Here is a 20,623-nt window from a genome sequence, read left to right as displayed (position 1 = left end):
TCCCCTGACCTGTCAGTATATCTGCTTGCTCGTACATCCCGTACAGGCAAGCAGATACTTACTGACAGGAAGACTCAATGAACTACCACGGTGCTGTGGAGAACTGTGGTAGTTCACTAAAAATGACAAGCCGACAGCCCCAAAGGCTGCCGGGACTTGTAGTTTTCCCATTCACATAATACTGTGAATAAGAAGATCCCCCTCTAGCCTTCATAACAGGGATTGAGGGGTGCAGGGGCCAGTCCAACTGTAACATCTTACATCCTAAATATGGGTGTAACCTGTTACGAAAGGTGAACTTCTCCTTTAAAGTCAGGCAACTAGATTTTTATAGGAGGTGGTTATCAATGGCCATCTTATTTCTCAGAGCACAACTTTTCTTTAAAGGCCTATTTTCGGTTTGCCAATTACCATGGCTAGCATTCTCCTACAGCACACTTATGGCTGGTAGATGCTTTTGCATTTCAGAATGCACACAATTTAATGTGGGAGAAGGGCTGCTTTTATTTTACGGGTCTGAATGCAGCTATATTGTTTTCAATGGAGACATTCACACAGGTCCGTAAATATGATCTGAACAAAATCCAAAAATCTGTCTCAGGACATATGTATACCACTGAAAAATAGAAAAATAGAACAGGACAATTTTTGCATATATATATATATATATATATATATTTATTAATTTTTCCACAGCGATGTTATATGCGCATGTGAATGAACCCTTCGATAAAATGCACTGGATGAAAAGGTTCATATTAACATAACCACCTATTAAATAACACAAACCTGTTCATAGACATTTTGTGTACATATTCCCAAGCCATTACTGCACCTACAATAGCTACAGATAAAACATCATTACCCAACAGCATAGAGTGTCTGGACGGGCTTATTCCACTGCATCTCTGCTGCTTTGGTCCGGATGAGGTATTCTGCATAGTGGTAAGTCACTTCACTAGGCTTGCCCATTAAAGCCGCATACTTCAGCTCCTTCCCTGTAATCTTCTTATAGATGCTTTCAAGACAAACCATAAATATTCCATGACCAAACCTGAAAACAGACAAAAAAAAAAAAAAGAAGAATCCATAAATAATCTGGCCATTTGGATGCTCTGATTGACAGCATATTAAGAAAACGTTGAATACAACAAAAAGCATCAGTGAACAGCTGCAGGTTGATGTACCCTAATGTGACACTAGAGGGAGCAGTTTCTTTATAAAACACATGCTCTGAGTTATGGCGGGGGGGGGGGGAATGGATTGATAAGCCCTCCAAACAATTTATACCCTTCTCACCATATGTTGTATGGTTATACTAGTCTGGATCGGTTGGATATGTAATTTGCATACTTAACATGGTCCAAGTTGTTCCTACCTTGGTGAGCGCGCCTCCGCCATCCACATCAAATCCATATTACATGCCAGCAATGGAATATGAGGGTAGCTGGTGAGTCGATGGGGGCTTGCAGGATAACCCCCTGTCAGCAATACATCAATAATTATCTGGAGATTGGTTTCCCATCGTATAGGTTCCCCAAACAGAATCACAGCTGTAAAACAAACACAAAAAGCAGCTTATAGCACCTGGCTCAATAATATTACTACTTTCAGGCTATTGGCCCTCTTCTCCCATATAAACCTACCAGATAGCTTTTCTGTATGGTCACATTTGATAGCCCCAGTGTTTCAGAATTAGACATTTACAGGCATGTATTAAGCTTTGGAGTTTAAAATTGTTCATTCATAACATTCACAGCATATATGAACAGGCTGCCCAGTTTTTCTATACAGTTATGTGTCAAATAATGGTGCCAGCTACGTTGTCATCTGACAACTCATCTAACAACTATCAATGTAAACTTTAGATCACCAAGTGGACTTAAATTCCAACTTTAAAGTCAACTGAAAGCATGAAAACCCTTCTGATTGGTATTTCAACCTTAAGGGCATTCACACCATGGTGCAAAGATGTCAGTTTTTCTGCACGTATTCTGCAAGGGCACAACAAATCAATTGTTCTCAATGTGCCCTGTTCACACCACACCACTAGTATCGCATGCAGATTGGTTTTCTGTGCAGGAATCTTCAAACGTGTATAAAATTCATTTAGGCATACATGAAAATGGATGCCTCTGCAAGTGAAATCTGCCGTGTATAAAATTCATTTAGGCATACATGAAAATGGATGCCTCTGCAAGTGAAATCTGCCTGTCAGTTTTTCTGCATGTATAGTGTGAACAAGGCCTTAAACATAAAAGGCCTCATTCGCATAGACGCAGCTATGAGAATATGTGCAGAAAAACTGACATCTTTGCACCATGGTGTGAATGCTCATTCATAGACTCATTCGCAGCTCCTGTGTGCCAAGCTGCAAAATTCTCTGCCCGTTCTGGCACCCCAGTGGGCTGTATGTGCCATGTAGAGACACCAGTACAAGCAAATAGCTGTATGCAGCTGTGCTCAGGTAAATACCAACGGCTGCTGCATCAGCATTTACTTGTGCATGCATGTATGCCACTTCTTTCCAAATGCGAGAGATTTTAGGACTCTGCACACATAAGCTGCCAAGCATCCACATGTCTGAGGCCTAAAACAATATTCTAGCTGAGAACAGGAGGTGTACTGAGTGAAGAACATGAAATGAACTGTGGAAGAAGGAAAGAAGAAATAACTGCGCCTAAATGTGTTGGGATCTTCTTAGTGACGATACATAGCCTCATTTAACAAAACAGACCAAAACAAAAAACAAAAAAACAAAAACACAAAAAAACAACAAAAAAAAAAAAAAAAAAAACACACAACCCCCCCCCAAAAAAAAACAATACAAAAAAAAAAAAAAAAAACAAACAAAACCACAAAGCACTGCTTGATGTTACACCAATCATTATCCCTGGGACATATTTATAAAGAAGTGCCTGACTTTTTGAATAATTCCCTTCCTTCAAAAAGAAGCCATTGAGGTCTTTCTGCTGTCACCCTTTCCCAGCTGTACACACAAACATGCACACCGGGCCGAACCAAGCGTGAATAATAATGCAAAAATATTTCCTGCAATCCCATCCACAAAATATTGTGCTGTGTAAATGTTTTTGACATGGAGTAAACAAAGAAAAAAAAAAAAAATACACACACACACACACACACAAACATGCTTTTTGCTGTAGCAGACATAAGCAGAATATTATTTACCATCTATTTTTGGCAGATCCACAGCAGTTGACGGCTGTAAAAAAAAGGAACACAAAAACAAATGGGCTTTACAAATGACTTTAATCATTCAGAAAAACAAACACACAAGAAAAAAAATAAAAAATGTCACCTCTGCCCTAGCTTTTGATTCTTCCAGGAGGCACGGTCAGGTCACCGTGCCTCATAGGATAACTGGGTACTCTATAAACCATGAAAAGGCACTCTTGCAACATGTTGCAATTAATTCTCACAGGATTTTTTCAAGATCCCAGCCCTGCCTCTCCTAAAGGATTTTTTTATAGCAATTCGTAGTGGTGGTGGAGGAAGGAGTTTGCCATGAGTCAATCCACCAAATGTTACCATAACAGCTCACAGGCTATACACAAGTGGAAGCACAAAACAATCTTGGCTTGCAGACAGGAAAGTTTAGCAAGCATTTAGATCTGCCTTTAGCTTCTACTTCAAATTTAAAGATTAATACCCATGATTCTTTGTTCTATTGGCGGACTAACCCACTAAGTGCTATGGAGAATTGGAACATTGTGACCCAATAAAACTTATGTGTTGCAATCTGGGCAAATCTTGACTGTTGCTAGCCCAAAAAGTCAGCCATCTGTGCAAGTTATCAAGCAAGGACACTATTATCACTAACTTTTTAAATACAAGTGCGAAAAGTAAAGGCCACTGGTTTGGATAGTAGAGCGGTTTGTAGCTCTGTCCCTCCGGCTGGTGCTATCAGTGTGTCACAGTGACACAGGACAGAACACGACATTGAATATGAACAAATACATAGGTCATGGTGCACAAATCGAGCAAAGACTCCCATTTAAACTTGTTTATCAAAGCTATCAATAGTACTTATCCAGTATTCAATGTGCTTTCAGAACAAAGAAAGATTTTTTTTACATTGGGAAAATGCCTTTGTAAGCAGTTTACTGCATATTTGATGAGCTCAATCACTGTACTATATCTATGAAGGAGCAGTGATATCACCCTAGCACAGGACAACAAACATCACCCTCTTCTTCATAACATAGGTGGGGGTGATCTGTAATCATCAGTGATAGCTCAGAGCAATGTAATTGATAACAATGCAGTGAAGGTAGACAGCAAGTGAGCAAGGAAGCAAATGGGAAACAATCCACTTCTAGCTTTCCCATATCTGAAAACTGCTGAAATTTCTGAAAGGCTGAACCTGTATTATTTTACAACTTGTCAAACTACATAAAATAATAATAAAAAAAAAAAAAATACTCACTGAAATTTTAGGTCTTCGCCTGTGGTCCACCATATCGAGGAATGGATAGGACTCGCACACAGAGTCGACGGTAATAGGATTCGAAAATCCTAAACTGATTTCTTAGTCAAGGAAAAAAGTCACATGTGCCAATATAAAAAGGTACACTTATACTTTGGTTTGTACTTCTGAATGTAAAACTTGACTGTGGAATGTAATACTGCCCATTTCCCCCCCCCCCCCCAAGAAAGGGGAAAAAAACAAAACTGTGCCATACTGACTGCAGTTATAATAATTAGTGATACATTTTTCAGTTGACCCACATCAAACACACACGATTAAAATGTACCATCACTGCAGATACCAGACATCATTCGTGCTGCCTCCTCTAATTAAGCAGGGTGCCCAAGAGGAGCCTGAAACTATAATCATTCTTTGTAAATTTAACAAGAGTCAATGCTGAGGACCACCCCTATCCCATAAGGTAATAGGTTGCGAAGGCCAAAAATTGAGTGGAGTCCCCCATTGCACTGTGGGATGTGGGTTTTTCTCTGGTAAAAAGCAAAAAGTTTCAAAATGGGGTGCCTTGCATTAACGTTTTTGGAAAAAAGACCCCACAGAGCTAGTGTGTGGTGCATACTATCTGCGGTAACAAGTCATTTGGTAAATTGTCCTGAGTGACAGATGTGCTGTAAACATTCTCCTCCGATAATAGTTTCCGATATGTAAGCTTCAAGACAACTATACTGCAAATATACAAATCATGTCAAAAGTGAAACATACCTACATTTAAAAGTGGGACATCAGATTAAGCCCAGGTTCACACCAGTGCAGCTTTGAAGTCGTGCTACTTTTGCGTGATTTCAAAGCAGACAATCACTTGTGACTTTAAAGTGCGATTTCATTGCGACTTGATTAAAACAAGATGTCAATGCAAGTCGCAATGGGGGGGGAGGAGCGCAGGAACCTTTTTCAAAGTCACTGCCACTTTGAATGGTTCATTTGCCGCAAGTGGGGTGCAACTTGTCATGTGACTTTAAACTGTCAAGTTGCATGACAAGACACCTGTGTAAACCAGGGCTAAGGCAAAAGCGCAATATACATGTGCAGGACAATGATGTACATTATGTGCATATCATTTAATTTGTGTCCAAGATCTGCCACAAAAAAAAAAAACCCTTGAGAATTTTTTTTTTTTATCCCTACAAAACATTTTGTGAACATTTAAGTCTACTACAAAGTGAAAGTGTGGACATAACTGGCAAAATTATCTGACACACACACCTATATCTATCTTACTGTATATTATACTGGCAATCTCTTTAGGTGCCTGCAGATGGCATCCAATTTCTCAGGACCCCAGAAAAACCAGATACGTCCTGCCATGCAAACAGCAACTACATGCATTGCCCCCTTCAAAACTCCACAGTTGCTGCTTGAGACCTCTTATTATTGCAAGTGGTCAATACGAAGATTTAGGAGGCAAACCAGACCAGGTAACCCATGTGAGAGGTTTCCAAACAATCAAAAAAAAAAAAAAAAAAAAAAAAAAACCCACACGAAAAAAATTTTAGTGCTATTTTTTTTTTAACCAAAATACTCAACTGAATTTAAAGATTTACTAGGCCTGGCACTTCCTTTCATAACACGAAAACAAGTTTACTGCCTTTGGCATGTACCAGCATATTGTGCGTTAACAGGGTTTACTTGTCATTGATTTGTTCAATTATTTACCAAGTTGAAAATCTTGAACTTTCTCTGGAACCCTTTAATGTGCGACCGAGACAGTACTATAGCTGTATTTACAAGCTCAGTGTACTATAAACAGAGATGAAATGACAAGGAATGATGTAATGGTGCACAACATACAGGATACCGGATATAAAAAGGGTCATGGATTGGCTATATAACTACAGAATGTAACATTGGTCTTGATTTACAAGGTACTCCAAAGAACAAACTATCACCAATTGTACTTTTGGTCCTAAGAATTAATGTACAATAATTTACAGCAATCCGATATCAGCCAAAGCAGTCAGTATAACAAGATTGATCCAAGTTACCGCACTTACCGCATGGAGACACTCCATGAAGACGTCGATGACAAAACCCGTAGGGTGGCGCTTCAGACTAACATCACTACATTCTGTAAGAGGCTGGCGTGTTCGGCTTTCTGTGATTTTAACGAAATGTGTTTGTTGCTAATGTCGGCTATGACACTGTTCCATGTGAGTGGATGATGAGTTTTTACGAATAAACGTGTCGTACGGTATCACACGATCGTTTGCTTGTTTTTTTCTCTCTTTTCCGAGCCTGTGCACGAAGTTCTTGGAATTCGGTTTGGAAGTTTTCGCTGCTGAGTTATAGATCTGCAGAGCATTGCTCCCAAAGAGGATAAATAATTGTCTGGATATCTGGTTCTCCCCGACCTGTAGAATACTACATCAACAAGCTGAGAGAGGAATAATTTGAAAAGCTGGTCACCGCTGAGTCTGCCTGCAAAGTATTGCTCCCAGAGCAAAAGTGCAATTGCTGGTTTATAATTTAACTGGCAATTTGCTCTGGTGAGTTTATTCATTTCTGTTGGTGGTGGATTTGCACAAATCTGTTTTTGTGGTGATGGACAGAGAAAATCCTTAAAGACTTTTTTTGGTCCCATAAAATATATTTTTTCACGGTTTAATTTTATCACCATTTAATTTGTACATTTAATTTGATAGCGTTACCTTTTTTTGTTTTATTTTTTTAATATTTGCATACATAATGGAATTATTCCTTAGATATGCTGGCCTAGGATGCCCCATATGTTTACAGCATCAGTCACCCATTTTTTTTTTACCTCAATTAAATGAGCCCTGTTGCTAATATAGAGGGACTATGAGGTTTTCTATATACCCAAATCTGAGCTTTGGATATGAATTTTATTGCAAAGTCACGTATTATTCAGACTGGACCAGTGTAAGTACGCATATGTCGTAGTCGCCACACTGCCACTACAGCTCATCCAAATCAGAGAACGTTTTGCATTTATTGTGAAAAATGAGGTGTTCTCTGAATGGGGTTGGTGCTGAGCGAGAGGGCGTCTGTGGTTAGCATGGCAGCCACTCACCACTAGAACTGGAAGACAGCAGCAATCAATGTAGTAACAGCAACTACACAGTGAATTTACACATCCACAGTGGTCTCACGGATATGGCATGTGCAAACGTACGTTGGTTCAAGCTTGATCAATGTAAGTATGCAGTAAAATCCATTCACAGATTTAATCTTTAAAAGATCAAATATACTCCAAACAAATATCAGCAGAATGTTGATGCTCTACTGTTCTAATTTCCTCCCAAACAATTTGGGGGCCTTCCACTCAAACATCTCTTGCAGAGTCGCCAAGAAAAACAAAAAAGTCCACTTGAGCCTATCTGCAGAGGTATGGGCAAGCTCAACAACCTTATGTTCATTCGTTTTTATAAAAGATGAGAATGATCAGCAGAAAATGGTAGGAAGCAATGTAATAGAAAAGGATACTATTTTGCTATATCTAGAACTGGGCCTTGTCCAGATACCAAGATGCACTTATCGTGATATTGTCTGAAGATACGCAATGGACTGTGTGACATCATCACCTGGTCCTGTGAAATCTGGTAGAATAGAAAGTAAAAATAGAAGAAATGTTATCAGAACATCGGGATACATTTATTCACTGTATACAGATCTCAGTCTCAAAGAAACAAGAGTCCCCCTTCTGATAACATACAAGCTTACAAACCTATGGAAAGTCCTGATCACTGAGAAAGGATGTTTAAATAGCCTAGTTTAAAATGATGAAAGTTTAAGGCAGGGTTTAGATCTGTGTGTAATGCACATAGATTAACGCAAGCCAACATGCCACGTGTTAAGGCAGCAGGAAGCCTCATCCATTATTAATGGACTACCAACACACCTAATTACGACCAAAACTGTACCTGATCTTTGGGAGTGCAAGACACAGTCAAGCTTTGTGGCCCTTCTGTGGCTCAGGTTCATTACTTTAGTGCATTGGGTGCTATTTAAAGGATCAGTTCACCCTTTGGGAAAAAAATGCACATTTTTGCAGGGGGAAAAAACAAAATTGTGCATTTATTTTTTCCGTAAGGAGCCTGGAAAGCATTGCATTCATGATCAGGGGTGGCATGCCAGACTCCTGCAGACAAGCCATGCAGCTTTCAGCCCATAGTTTCATACGGGATGATGGTTTACAAGCTGCAGGGCTTGTGCATGAACTACAAGGATGCTCAACAGCGACCTCACATTCAGAACTACAAGCAGTCAGCCACAATGGCTGACAGTAGTTGTGATTCATGCATTCACAGGTAACTGAAGGACTTGGCCATGTAGGTGGATCTCTGCATGCCTGCATTATTTTCAAGCGGCAACAGCGTGCATGGGGAGAAGAGCGCCTGCTTGCTGTCACTTTGGGGGGGTGGAAGGTTATTGAGAGGCTGCAGCTGCTAGAATATGTTAAATTTTCCCCATATATACGAGTGGAACATGCAACATGTTCCAAAAGGTAAACTGATCCTTTAAAATGATTGGCGCTCAGTACAGCAGCAGGAATCCATTGCCTTACAGCATTTAGAAGTAGAATATTGTGTCCCATTACCAATTAAAGAATCCCACTTGCAGACAAGCTCTACCCCTTATATGTCTACTGATAATATGGAGAAGTCCCTAGAGGTTTCCATTGCTGTATTCCTTCCGAGAAAAAAAAAAAAATTTTTTAGGTTTTGAAGCCAAATATACAGCAAATAAAGTCAGAGTGACGTCGGTATTACATCTAACAGCCAAGCCAGAGCAAATACATTAGCATGACAGCTCAGCAACTAGCATTTTCAAAAAAACAATGGCAGCCTCTAGGTTCTCTAAGCAACAACTTCCTTTAAATAGGATAAATTAATTGCAACAAGCACTCCCTACCTCCCATTTGTCAGCAAAGGGGGGGGGGGGGGTAAAAATACTCACTGGCACTCCAAGTATATTGGATAGCTGGTCAGCTTTAGTCTGACGAAGGCAGTTTCCAGCATTTGTGACAAAGACGACTGGCATCAAGAACTGGCCGTTGTTATCCACCAATTTCTGGAAGGCTTTCCTTGCGGCAGGGATCGGGGTTTTCCCTCTGACAAGCACTCCATCAATGTCAAACAGAAGCCCAAACGTCGGCTGGAAGAAAAAAAGTTTTATGGATTAATCTAAATGGACAATCCAATGTTATAGCTGAATATTTATACACGTAAACAAAGTATAGATGACCCCACCCTATAGAATAAGTGATCCTTTTTGGAATATAGAAGACTTTGTGAAAGTACGAGAATCTGCAAGTTTACTGCCAGAACCATATTTTATTATTTCGTCTTAGAGGGTCTCTTGACATGAATGATTTAGTAAACCTAAAATCACAAGTCAGACATTGATATTCATGGACTTAAAGCTGCAGCAGCTCTCAAAGCAAAACCTCCCCCACCATAAAAAAACTCCTCATACAAATCCTCAAGATCTAATCAGTGTTGCAAGCAGCTTTTAGTACACGAAAGAAAGGATTGAAGAGCGAACGAAAACCGGCTTCTCAGTTCTTGTATTCTGCAGATCAATAAATCTGTGTTTGTGTACATTCAGTTAGCCACTCATGCAGCATCAGTCCTTGAGCATTGCTGTATCTGAAACTTTGAAGACCAAGCCTGGGTTCACACTAAAGCTTGCATGTTAATTGTATAGGAACCCCACCGCATTCCTGTGCAATTCACATGCAATTCCGTGCAGTGCAATTGGAGCCATTCATTTTGAATGAGCTCAAATCACACCACATAGCATAAACACGTGCAGGCACCTTTTTTTTGGAGCCGCACTGCTCCATGCGGAGCCGATCTCAAAAGCACAGTGCAATTGCATTTCGGTGCATTTCCCGCACTGCATATGTGTGAACCTGGTTTAAATGTACTCCAACATAAGGAAATATACAGTGTTATTAAACCCAGGACCCTGCATTCACCATATCTGATAAATACCTTTTCTCATCAGCAGTTTGAGCAGTCTTGTGACTATCAGTGTCCAGCAAAGCACTGGTTAAAGCTTGTAGGAGTTTTTATTCTGTTGTAGGAGGATACAGGACCCCTGACCTCTGTCTGGACAGTACCGATTGGCCCTGTGCTGATCACATGCACCCTCCCAAGATAAAAAAAAAAAAAAAGTGCAGAGCGACTCCACACATGTCTCATCAGGAGACAAGAGGGGGAACACTGGAAGAAGGGGAGGATCAGAGTAGTCAGGATAAAAACAGCATTTTTACACAATGCAGAGGATTAACCCCTTAGGTTCCACAGTGAGTATAACAAGCATGCTTTACTGCGTAGAGAGACTGATTTTACTGTTGTGGGTTTAGTAAACACTTTAAAGTGTAAGTAAACTCGCTTTTTCATATTTGAACTACAGGTAAGCCTTTAATAAGGCTTACCTGTAGGTACGGTAAATCTCTCCTAAATGTGCACAGTTTAGGAGACATTTACTCGAGAAGCACCAGTGATGTCAACGGCGCATGCACACTGCGCTCAGTGGATGACGCGCTATCCACTGAGAAAGCAGTGCTGCAGCCGAAACTCCCTTCGCACATACGCAGGAGTGACGAGTTCGTGGCCCGGCCAATCAGATGGCCACAACTCGTGAACCCAGGAGGAAGATCAGGTGAAGATGGAAGCCTTGGGGAGCAGGGACAGTGCTACACTGGAGAGCTTTGTTTTCAGGCAAGTCATTCATAATGTGCACATTATGCACTTCGTTTGCAGAGAAGATTTTTTTTAGAATTTTATTTTCGTAGTTTACTGCCGCATTAAAAGGCAAGGTTCATGCAGGCTGAGGTTGACATGTTTATACTGCATTTTTTGGATTCGTTAATGTTGCTAGAGGAAAGTCTGTTGTCGTGCCGGAAAATGCACCAAAAAATGCATATACATATTTTTTTAAGGTGCTTTTGATGAGTTTCTATTGAAGTCTATGGAACCAAAAAGGCAACCTTTTGTGGACAAAAAAGTCAGACCCTTTCCATAAAAAACACAACAGTTGAAAATGCACAGATGTGAACATGACCCATAGGAAACCACATTAAATGGACTGTAGAGCATTTCTGCAAAACTGAAAATGCACTGCAAAACCCAGCCTAAATATTTGCTAGCCACCCTCTGAATTTTTACCAGTGTATAGCCGGCTTTTCTCTTCGACAATTCAGCAGAGAATGGACAAATTTCTATTAGTCTGTGGCCATTCCTGTTTGACAGAGGTAGTTTGATTGGCTTCTGTCAAAGAGACATCAGCGGTCAGAAAACAATGTCAAACCAAGTTTGATTAAGATCCAGTCGTTTTATCTTCAGGCCCAGTATTAAAGATCTCAAAGCAGGTCAATCTACATTTAGTCTCCTGTCCTTCAAACCACCAGCTTCAACTTCCATGCAGCAAATTTCAAAATTAATTTTTACCCCCCCTTTAAATCGTCAGCTATGATCAGTTTCTTTCAAGACTCCCACTTTCCTAAAAATTAGACTTCCTCTGTCCAACACAACCAAAGTTTTGGGTAACAACAAGGCTGCAGAGTCAAGATGACTATAAATAAGTAACCTTCAACAGAAATGACTAATGGATGGGTGGGAAATGTCAGCCGATTGACCAATGTTCTCTTTTACGTGTAGCTCCTCAGGTCACAAAAATTTTTATTTTTTGGATAAAGCTTACCAACAACTATCTACTACCTAATGGAGATTAATTTACTAAAGCAATTGTACGTTATTATTGTGCATTTATCAAATTACGGGACCTTACAAACATGCATGTTGCAGAAAAAGAAATACAGCACATACTACAGTTTTCTGCATGCAGGTGCCCTGAAAAAAAAAATAAAATAAAATATGAATGAGCTGACTAACTCAGTGTGCCTCAACACACAAAAATAGTATGCATTGCTACACCTTGTGATGGGGCATGCACTCGTAACCAGATAAGGTCAAGCTCTGTTCACATTAAGAAGTCCAATCATGTGCGAGGGAAATTATTTTTGCTTACACATGATTGGATGATTGAAGTGAAAACTGCTTCACCTTATCCACCAAGTTAAAGCGTACAATCCATTTTTTAACGCTAACATTCTCTATTCATTTAACCCGGCCATAGATGGTTCAAATCCCGGCTAGTTGAACAGGGACCAGTCATGATTTGAATCAGCATGTTGGATTTTTAATGCGATTATGGCCAGAGGCTATAGCCGCTACCAATAATCACTGTGTTCTCCCGGCAGTGATGGCTCCCCACACCGGGACCAAAATTGGAAAAAGTTTTGAGTAGTGCCTGAACAAGATTAGAGGGGTTCATCAGTGAGATACCTTTTGTAGTGACAATCAAGAGGATGGTCTTCACTTTGGAGGAAATCCATCTCTGCCATGTCTACAGGACAGTAAGCGAAGGGAACCTTCTCAAATGGGTTTTTATCCACTGGCTGAAGAGAAACCATTTGATTCCCCCCCATCCATGTGAAACAGCATGAAAATGGAGGCATCTCTACTTCGCCGATTTTTCTCAAGCTTGGTGATGCCAACAGTGCCACTCAGGACTCAAATTTCATTCAAGAGGACTCAGCCAAAATGCAGGTTGGACAGCTTTAGTCCAAGTACCCCATTACAGTAGTGTGCATTTCAATGAGCTGTATTATATAAGACTCCAGGTTAAGAGGGTGCAAAACTATTATGCAAAGTGAAAAACTTCAATACACCCAATATTTCATTAGATAACAGGAGAAGATCATGACAAGCCAAGGACTAACCTATATATTCTGCTAATTGCAATGCCTTCCAAAAAGGACACAACTAATGATATGTTTTGTCAAGAACTGGCAGTCCTCTGGGGGGGGGGGGGGAAGGAGGAGGAGAGGTAAACAACTCCAAGGGCCCATTCACAATTGTGTGTTATGGCAATGCCTAAACATGTATGAGCCCAGAACATGTAGCTTTCCGGTACATTTATCTTCAGTCATGTTGCAAAACATGACAGCCTAATGAACTCTTTACACGATCACTACATGCAAGGAGATAAAGATTACTCAAAGTACAACTACAGCCAGATGTAAAGTTTAACAAACTTGGCCCCACTGGGGAGATCTGTCCTGGGGATCATTATCATTGGGATTAAAATTGAGGGAAAATTAGAAATATTTGAGTTGTCACTGAAGAATAGAGGGGTCTCTCAGTGAAACACCTTTTGTAAATGACAACCAAGAGGTTGTCTTCACTTTAGAGGGTATCCATCTCTGCCATGTCTACGGGACAGAACATGAAGAAGTACACAAACAGGTTTTGTCCTTCCTTCCCAGTTCTATACAAAACTGAAGATCATCTTTTGGGCTAACTGGCACATAGCCTTTACTTTTCCCTTCCTGCTCTACAGTAAAGTTGGGCAGAGGGGATGGTCAAAATGTGGATGTTGGGGGAAGTATGGGTGATCATGCTTAGCGATTTTGCTATGAAGGTCCTTAAGCTTGTTCAGGCTTTCCTGTTGTGAAAACACTGTGCTTCTACAGTCACCCAGTCACATAGGCTAGCAATGCGGGAATATAAATGGCCAATTTCGCACACATTACACTGGGATGGTTCACCAATGTCAGCATCAGGAAACCCACCCGAGGCATTCCAGGCAACTATCACTAGTACAATAAAAAGGAAGTGGCTGCAAACCAGAATCACTGGATAGCAGAAAAAAAATGATATAAAAAAATAAAATAGGCAATTATGAGTTTACATCTACTTTAATTGCTGCCTTCCCCAGTAGAACATCTAGTTTAAAAAGGTGTGATTTTTTTTTTCTCTGCTGGTAATACAGCCTTCTGAATCTCCACCAGTTATGATGCCTAATGGTCCATTCCATCTGCAAAAAGATGGCAATGTCTTGGCCTTTTGTGGTGCCATGAGTGATCAGTCAATACAATGGGACACAAGCACTAGTGGTCTGTAGATAGATCCCCCTTGTTATGGCCAAAGTGCCTTTTTTGCTGCCCAGTGATCGTAATGAACAGATCTCCATTTTACCACCTACATTTATCAAACTGAAAACTTTTTGCACAGAGTGGTGTGGAACCTTGGACGATGGTAGGAAGTAGCATTTGCCCAAGGAATGAAAAATCAATAGGGGCTACAGTAGCTGTACAAGTTAAAAAGGAAGGGGTTGGATAAGCACCACAGCCATGTGCAAGCAGCACCCTGTTGAGGAAAAAATGCTGGAAATGTGGTTCCTTGAAAGGAAAGGCTGTCAGACATTTCCCATGTAAGGCGTGGGTGCATAGCTTCTACCAAAGATACCTCTTTAAAACTGAATTCCAGCCCTACCTCCAGTGTTGCACAGTTGTAAAGGCTCCTTTTCTGTGGTGAAAATAGTTATAAGTTAATTTCACTGCACACTGTGAGCTTCTCACAGTGTGCATTAGATGCTGCAGCAAGTCAGAGCTCATTTCCTGGCTGGAGGATGTTCTGCCTCATTTAGAGCAGCCTCTCAATCGTTTTACTACAGATGAACTCTTGAAACAATTTCTCAAGGAACCCTGTTGAAAGCAATTTGTCAGGGGTCAGTGGGAAAATGCCCTTTACATTGGTGGTCAAGGTGCCACCCTTACAGAATGCTGGTGTCTTCCCGCTGGCACTGCCGAGCGACCTTTTCCGAGAAACTAGGAACACATCAGATGGGAGGGCAATCAGCCACAGCTCAATGAACCCCTAGCAACCTCTGGAGGAACCCTAGTGGAGAATGGCAGATCCAGACCTTTCCTCCTAATCATTGGTTTGTAGTTCTATCACAAAGACTTTGCATTACATGTAAGCAGTCTGCATGCAGATAAACTCTGCCTAGAACACCTACTCCTTCAGACTAATATTCATCAAGACATTTGCATCCTTGCAAGCAGTTTTTGGGAAGAAGCAAGCATTGGGGGAAGAGGGCACCACAGGAGTATTGAAGCAGAGTGTTGTGATATCTTCAGGAAACCATGTACAGTGCCCTGCTGCAATCATGTGTGATTAATCCCTGTACATCCTATTTGTGTAGTTTACGACACATTTGTGCAATCTGCTTTGAAACGGATGAAAATCATTAGCAATTCACTTCTAGCCATTACTGTAAAGCTACTGTACTGCTAAAATTGCTTGTGCACTTCTAGTCTTGCGCTCCAAAATGTTTTAGCAAGCATGATGAACTTCATGCTAAAGGGGGACAGTCAGACTGCTAAAATAAAATAAAAAAAAAATAAAAAAGTATGGATAATGCTCAGCCCTGGTTCACACTGATGCGGAGCGGAATTTGCAAAGTTTTCAGTGCGAATTCCGCACTGCATCAGAATCACACCCTGTTCATGCGGACCGCTGAGAGTGTGTATGTTAACAACACCCCGAACGCGGTGCAATGTGCAGAATCTGATCGCATAGGTGTGAATACCCATGTGATCAGATTCTAGTGCGGGCCAAAAAAAAAAAAAACAAAAAAAAAAAAAAAAAAGGGTCCTGCACGTTTTTGTTGCGGGTGCGGTGCGATTACAGCCATACAAAACTTATGGATGGCTCCAATCGCTCCTCACAGAACTCGCATGTGATTTGCACAGGAATGTGGTGCGGTTCCTGTGCGAATCACATGTGATTTACTGCACATATGTGAACCCAGGCTCAAGATAGTTCAACTGCAAGTCACCATACCAAAAACAGATCTTAAATATTTGCTTGCTGCCTCTGGTGTACTTATATGATGCGTAAACTAAGAAAAAGATGTCTGTAGTACGCTGGGCAGCGTTACACAAACAAACTGTGTGAAAGACTTATGTCTCGATGGAATGACATTTTAATATGCTTGACTTGAGCGGAATGCAATCTATTGCTTCCATTGTTAGCCATTTTAGCCTGGAAGGAATGGGATTAAACCAGAAATGTTTAAGAGAACAGTATCATTAAGGGTAGAATCTGTCATTTTATTGCTGTATATGCCCCCCAATAGGGAAATTCACCCCATTTGTCCTGGGGACCACCATCTCTGGGACACAGAGATAGGAAACCCAAAATGTTAGTGGTTACTGGAAGAGGATCTGAACAGAAATTTTTCATCCATGAGAAGGTGTCCCTATCACTATGGAGCGATTTCCTCTTACTTCCGGTCATGTCTTCGGAAACAAAATGTGAAGGAAAATCTCCCTAATGGGACACACAAAAACAAAAAGGGTTTTGCCTTGCCACAAATTTGCAAGGATTAAAGAGCCTTATCTATCTGGGAGTTGTTCCCCCACACCAATCTCTAGGTTGGTGCCATCATTATCAGGAGACTTCCTCTTCCTGGATTTAGTTTCTTTACATGAGGTAGGGGAACCAGCGTATTCCTGATATGCAAAGCTCTGCTCCACCCAGCGTGGTGGGATGTAAAGACGTGCTAGATAACATCATCCCAGCAGCCTGAGCACCCTACACGGTACCTGACGAAAAAAGCAGCAACATACACAAAAAGCAGAGAATAGAGGCAGAATAAATATAATACAAGGGGGGTTTCTTAATGGAATGACATGATTTTATGTAGTTTTCTGTGCATTCTGGTTCACTTTTATGTGGAACTTGACTTGAGATTTTTTTTTTTTTTTTTTTTTTTTTAAACACTGCAGCGTTCTTCTCTGGGACTAATGAAACTGCCCACATCAACAATACTTGAGGTTTCACCTTTCAGTCATTGGGAAAGAAACATGGTTACCTCTGGGGCGGACTCCGCCTGTGATCGGTGTGATCGATCTACTGATCCCCTGCAGATGACAGGTCTGTGTATGCTCCGTTTATGCAGAGCAGATATGGACACAGCCGCTCTCCTCTATGGGTGGTCGGATGTAAACGGTCCACCTGTCTGTTTACACCCGAATGCCATCCGTTCCACTGGATGGAAGGGGAATGGATCCCCATCAAATAGTTTTTAGCGGATCTGCCAAAAAAAAAAAAAAAAAAAAAAAAAAAAGGCAGACCAGATGGGAATGTTCATGTGACAGGGGCTTTACAGCACCACTTTCAAACCATCCCCAGTGAGATTAATGAGCAGGATGCCAGCTTCATGCAGCCCAAAAGGACTGCAAATAAAAGTGAATCTATCACGGACGGTGGTTGTACGGGAGAAGACTTGCTTTGAAAAGGGGCATCCTCAAGGGAGGCAATCATTGTTACTTTACTATTTAGTAGGTCACTAGGTCAATACACAGACTGGTCCCCATAAACCACCAACTGTTCCTTTCTTTCAAACAGCAAATGGAGGAGATGCCCCAGTGTGCCACATCCCAGGTCAGGTGAAATGTACAGGTCAGAGTGAGGGAATTCAAGAAGAAAGCAAGCATATTTATTACCTCCAGTCTCATGGCTTCCTGTGAGTGATAGGTTTGTTTGGTCGACTACAGACACTAATATATGACTGGGTGCGTATGAACAACCAAATCCACAAAGTATTGGGTTCCAGGTTCATCTTTAAACAGAATACTCTAATTACATGACTGCCACTGAATTGGAGCACGGTGAGGGAGAGACATGGAGACAGTCCACCCCTGGACTTTTTCAAGGAAAACAAAAAGCAGTTAGGGAAGAGTTCTAACCTGTCCAAAATCCATACACCAGCATTTCACATATGTTACTTCGTGTGGATGGAGGAATCTTGGTTTTCCATTCAGCTTACTGGGTAAACAAAAGAACTGCCTGTGTATAGCCAGCTTAGGAGGGGAGTTAGAAGTAGGACAATGGTATCAGTAATTTGCCCCATCTGATAACTGGGAGGAAGTGGCAGTAATCGATTTCACCAGTTCCCAATCTTCCAAACCCAAAGGGGTTTATTTACTAAAGCTGGAGAGTCCAAAATCAGACTCCCTTCTGCATAGAAACCAATCAGCTTCCAGGTTTCATTGCCAAAGCTGCGGTTAGAAGCTGATTGGTTTCTATGCAGAAGTGAGTCTGATTTTGCACTCTCCAGCTTTAGTAAATAAACCCCAAAATGTCTTTGAATTAGGAATCCCACATTTAACACCTGATAAACATTTTTTTGCTGAGGTCTAAAAAGACACCAACAATGTATAATTTACATGATCCAATTTATGTTTTAAGTAGCTAATCCTTTATGTGGCATTAAAAGAAAGGCTGCCTCCCGTAAAAAAAAAAAAATCCCTATCAAATACGCAGTAAGCTGTTAACATTTAATTACCAGGAAAGCTCCAAAACTACAAGTAGCAAAAGATTATTAACTCTCTTTACCATTGTATGTTTAGCTTTACTCAAACTATTGTTTGACACCAGAGTATTTCTAGGTGGGGATAGAGGGAGTGTGCAGTCTGTCAATGAGATTACCAACAGGAAGTCAGCTGTGTGCAGGACAAAAAAAAAACCCACACAAAATACAAAAAAAAAAGCTTTACATTATTTTCAGTTTTCATATGCGGATTTTAGTTTATTAGCAGCCAAGTACATGAATGCACAGAAAAAAATAATAAAAACAGGTACATTTTATAAAAATGAACCACCATAGGTCTGTAAAAGGTCTCAACATATAACATGCTCCATAACACACCATCCCGAAAAAGGTACAGAATATGGATACAAAACAAAATCAGTCTACATAAGATTGCCCCTTTTTTTTTTTTTTAAAACATTTTTTTTTTAAATGGCCGTGTAGGTGAATAGAAGTCCACTTGGAAATGTAGCCTCCCCTTTCTTCTACCTATGCTACAAACTACACTGCTAAAAAAAAAAAAAATTTAAAGTAACACTTTGAAAACACATCCGATCTCAATGGGGAATATCATCATGCTGGATATCTACAGTTGCAAGAAAAAGTATGTGAACCCCTTGGGATTATGTGGAGTTTTGCATGAATTGGGCATTAAATGTGCTCTGAACGTCATCTAAGTCACAACAATAGAAGAACACAGTCTGCTGAACATAATACTACACAAACATTAGATGTTGCCATGGTTTAATTGCACATAACATGTAAACACTCACAGTGCAGGGAGGAAAAGGTATGTGAACCTTTGGACTTAATAACTGGTTGACCCTCCTTTGGCAGCAATAACCTCAACCAAATGTTTCCTGTAGTTGCAGATCAGACCTGCACAACGATCTGGAGTAATTTTGGACCACTCCTCCTCACAAAACTGTTTCAGTGTAGCAATATTCTTGGGATGTCTGGTGTGAATCGCTCTCTTAAGGTCATGCCACAGCATTTCAATCAGGTTGAGGTCAGGACTCTGACTGGGCCACTCCAGAAGGCGTATTCTGTGCTGTTGCAGCCATTGTTTTCCTCCCTGCACTGTGAATGTTTACATGTTATGTGCAATTAAACCATGGCAACATCTAATGTTTGTGTAGTATTATGTTCAGCAGACTGTGTTCTTCTATTGTTGTGACTTAGATGACGTTCAGAGCACATTTTATGCCCAATTCATGCAAAACTCCACGTAATCCCAAGGGGTTCACATACTTTTTCTTGCAACTGTATACTGATATGGATTGGGTCATGTGTTAGGAATGTAAGGATGCCCCATCGTTTGATGGAAATGAAAAATGATCAACCTACAGAGGACTGAATTCAAAGACACCCCAAAAACCAAAGTGAAAAAATGATGCAGCAGGCTAGGCTATTTTGCTGAAATTTCATTGCAGCAACTGGAAATGGTACTCAGTAGTTTGTATGGCCCCCATGTGCTTGTATGCATGCCTGACAACGTCGGGGCATGCTCCTAATGTGACAAGAGATGGTGTCCTGGGGTATTTCCTCCCAGATTTGGACCAGGACATCACTGAGCTTCTGGACAGTCTGAGGTGCAACCTGGCGACATCTAATGGACCGAAACATAATATCCCAGAGGTGTTCTATTTGATTTAGGTTAGATAAGCATGGGGGCCCATTCAATGGTATCAATTCCTTCATCCTCCAGGAACTGCCTGCATACTCTCGCCACAGGAGGCTGGGCATTGCCGTGCACCAAGAGGAACCCAGGATCCACTGCACCAGCGTAGGGTCTGACAATGGGTCCAATTATTTCATCCTGATACCTAATGGCAATCAGGGTGCCAATTCTGGTGTTCATTGGCAAATGCCAGTCAAGCTCTAAAGGTGTCGGGCAGTGAGCACAGGGCCCACTAGAGGACG

The 20,623-nt window shown here is 40.9% G+C and overlaps 1 protein-coding gene across 1 annotated transcript in view; it reads right to left on the bottom strand.

Moving 5' to 3' along the window:
- The window catches only part of LOC149461128 (haloacid dehalogenase-like hydrolase domain-containing 5), a 38,793-nt gene that overhangs the window by 3,871 nt on the left and 14,299 nt on the right, over positions 1 to 20,623 (bottom strand). Inside the window, exons 2-7 of the mRNA XM_089678724.1 lie at positions 9,425 to 9,622; positions 7,952 to 8,064; positions 4,451 to 4,544; positions 3,193 to 3,226; positions 1,379 to 1,553; positions 866 to 1,054 (exon numbers count right to left, since the gene is read on the bottom strand). Coding sequence (XP_089534850.1) covers positions 866 to 1,054; positions 1,379 to 1,553; positions 3,193 to 3,226; positions 4,451 to 4,544; positions 7,952 to 8,064; positions 9,425 to 9,622 — 803 coding nt within the window. The remainder of the gene's footprint in view (positions 1 to 865; positions 1,055 to 1,378; positions 1,554 to 3,192; positions 3,227 to 4,450; positions 4,545 to 7,951; positions 8,065 to 9,424; positions 9,623 to 20,623) is intronic.

This window comes from Staurois parvus, unplaced genomic scaffold, assembly GCF_062004578.1.
Source record: "Staurois parvus isolate SC_StPar_1 unplaced genomic scaffold, SC_StPar_1.0 ptg000209l, whole genome shotgun sequence".
Taxonomy (NCBI): Eukaryota; Metazoa; Chordata; class Amphibia; order Anura; family Ranidae; genus Staurois; species Staurois parvus.
This window is presented reverse-complemented; position numbering and strand designations above follow the sequence as displayed.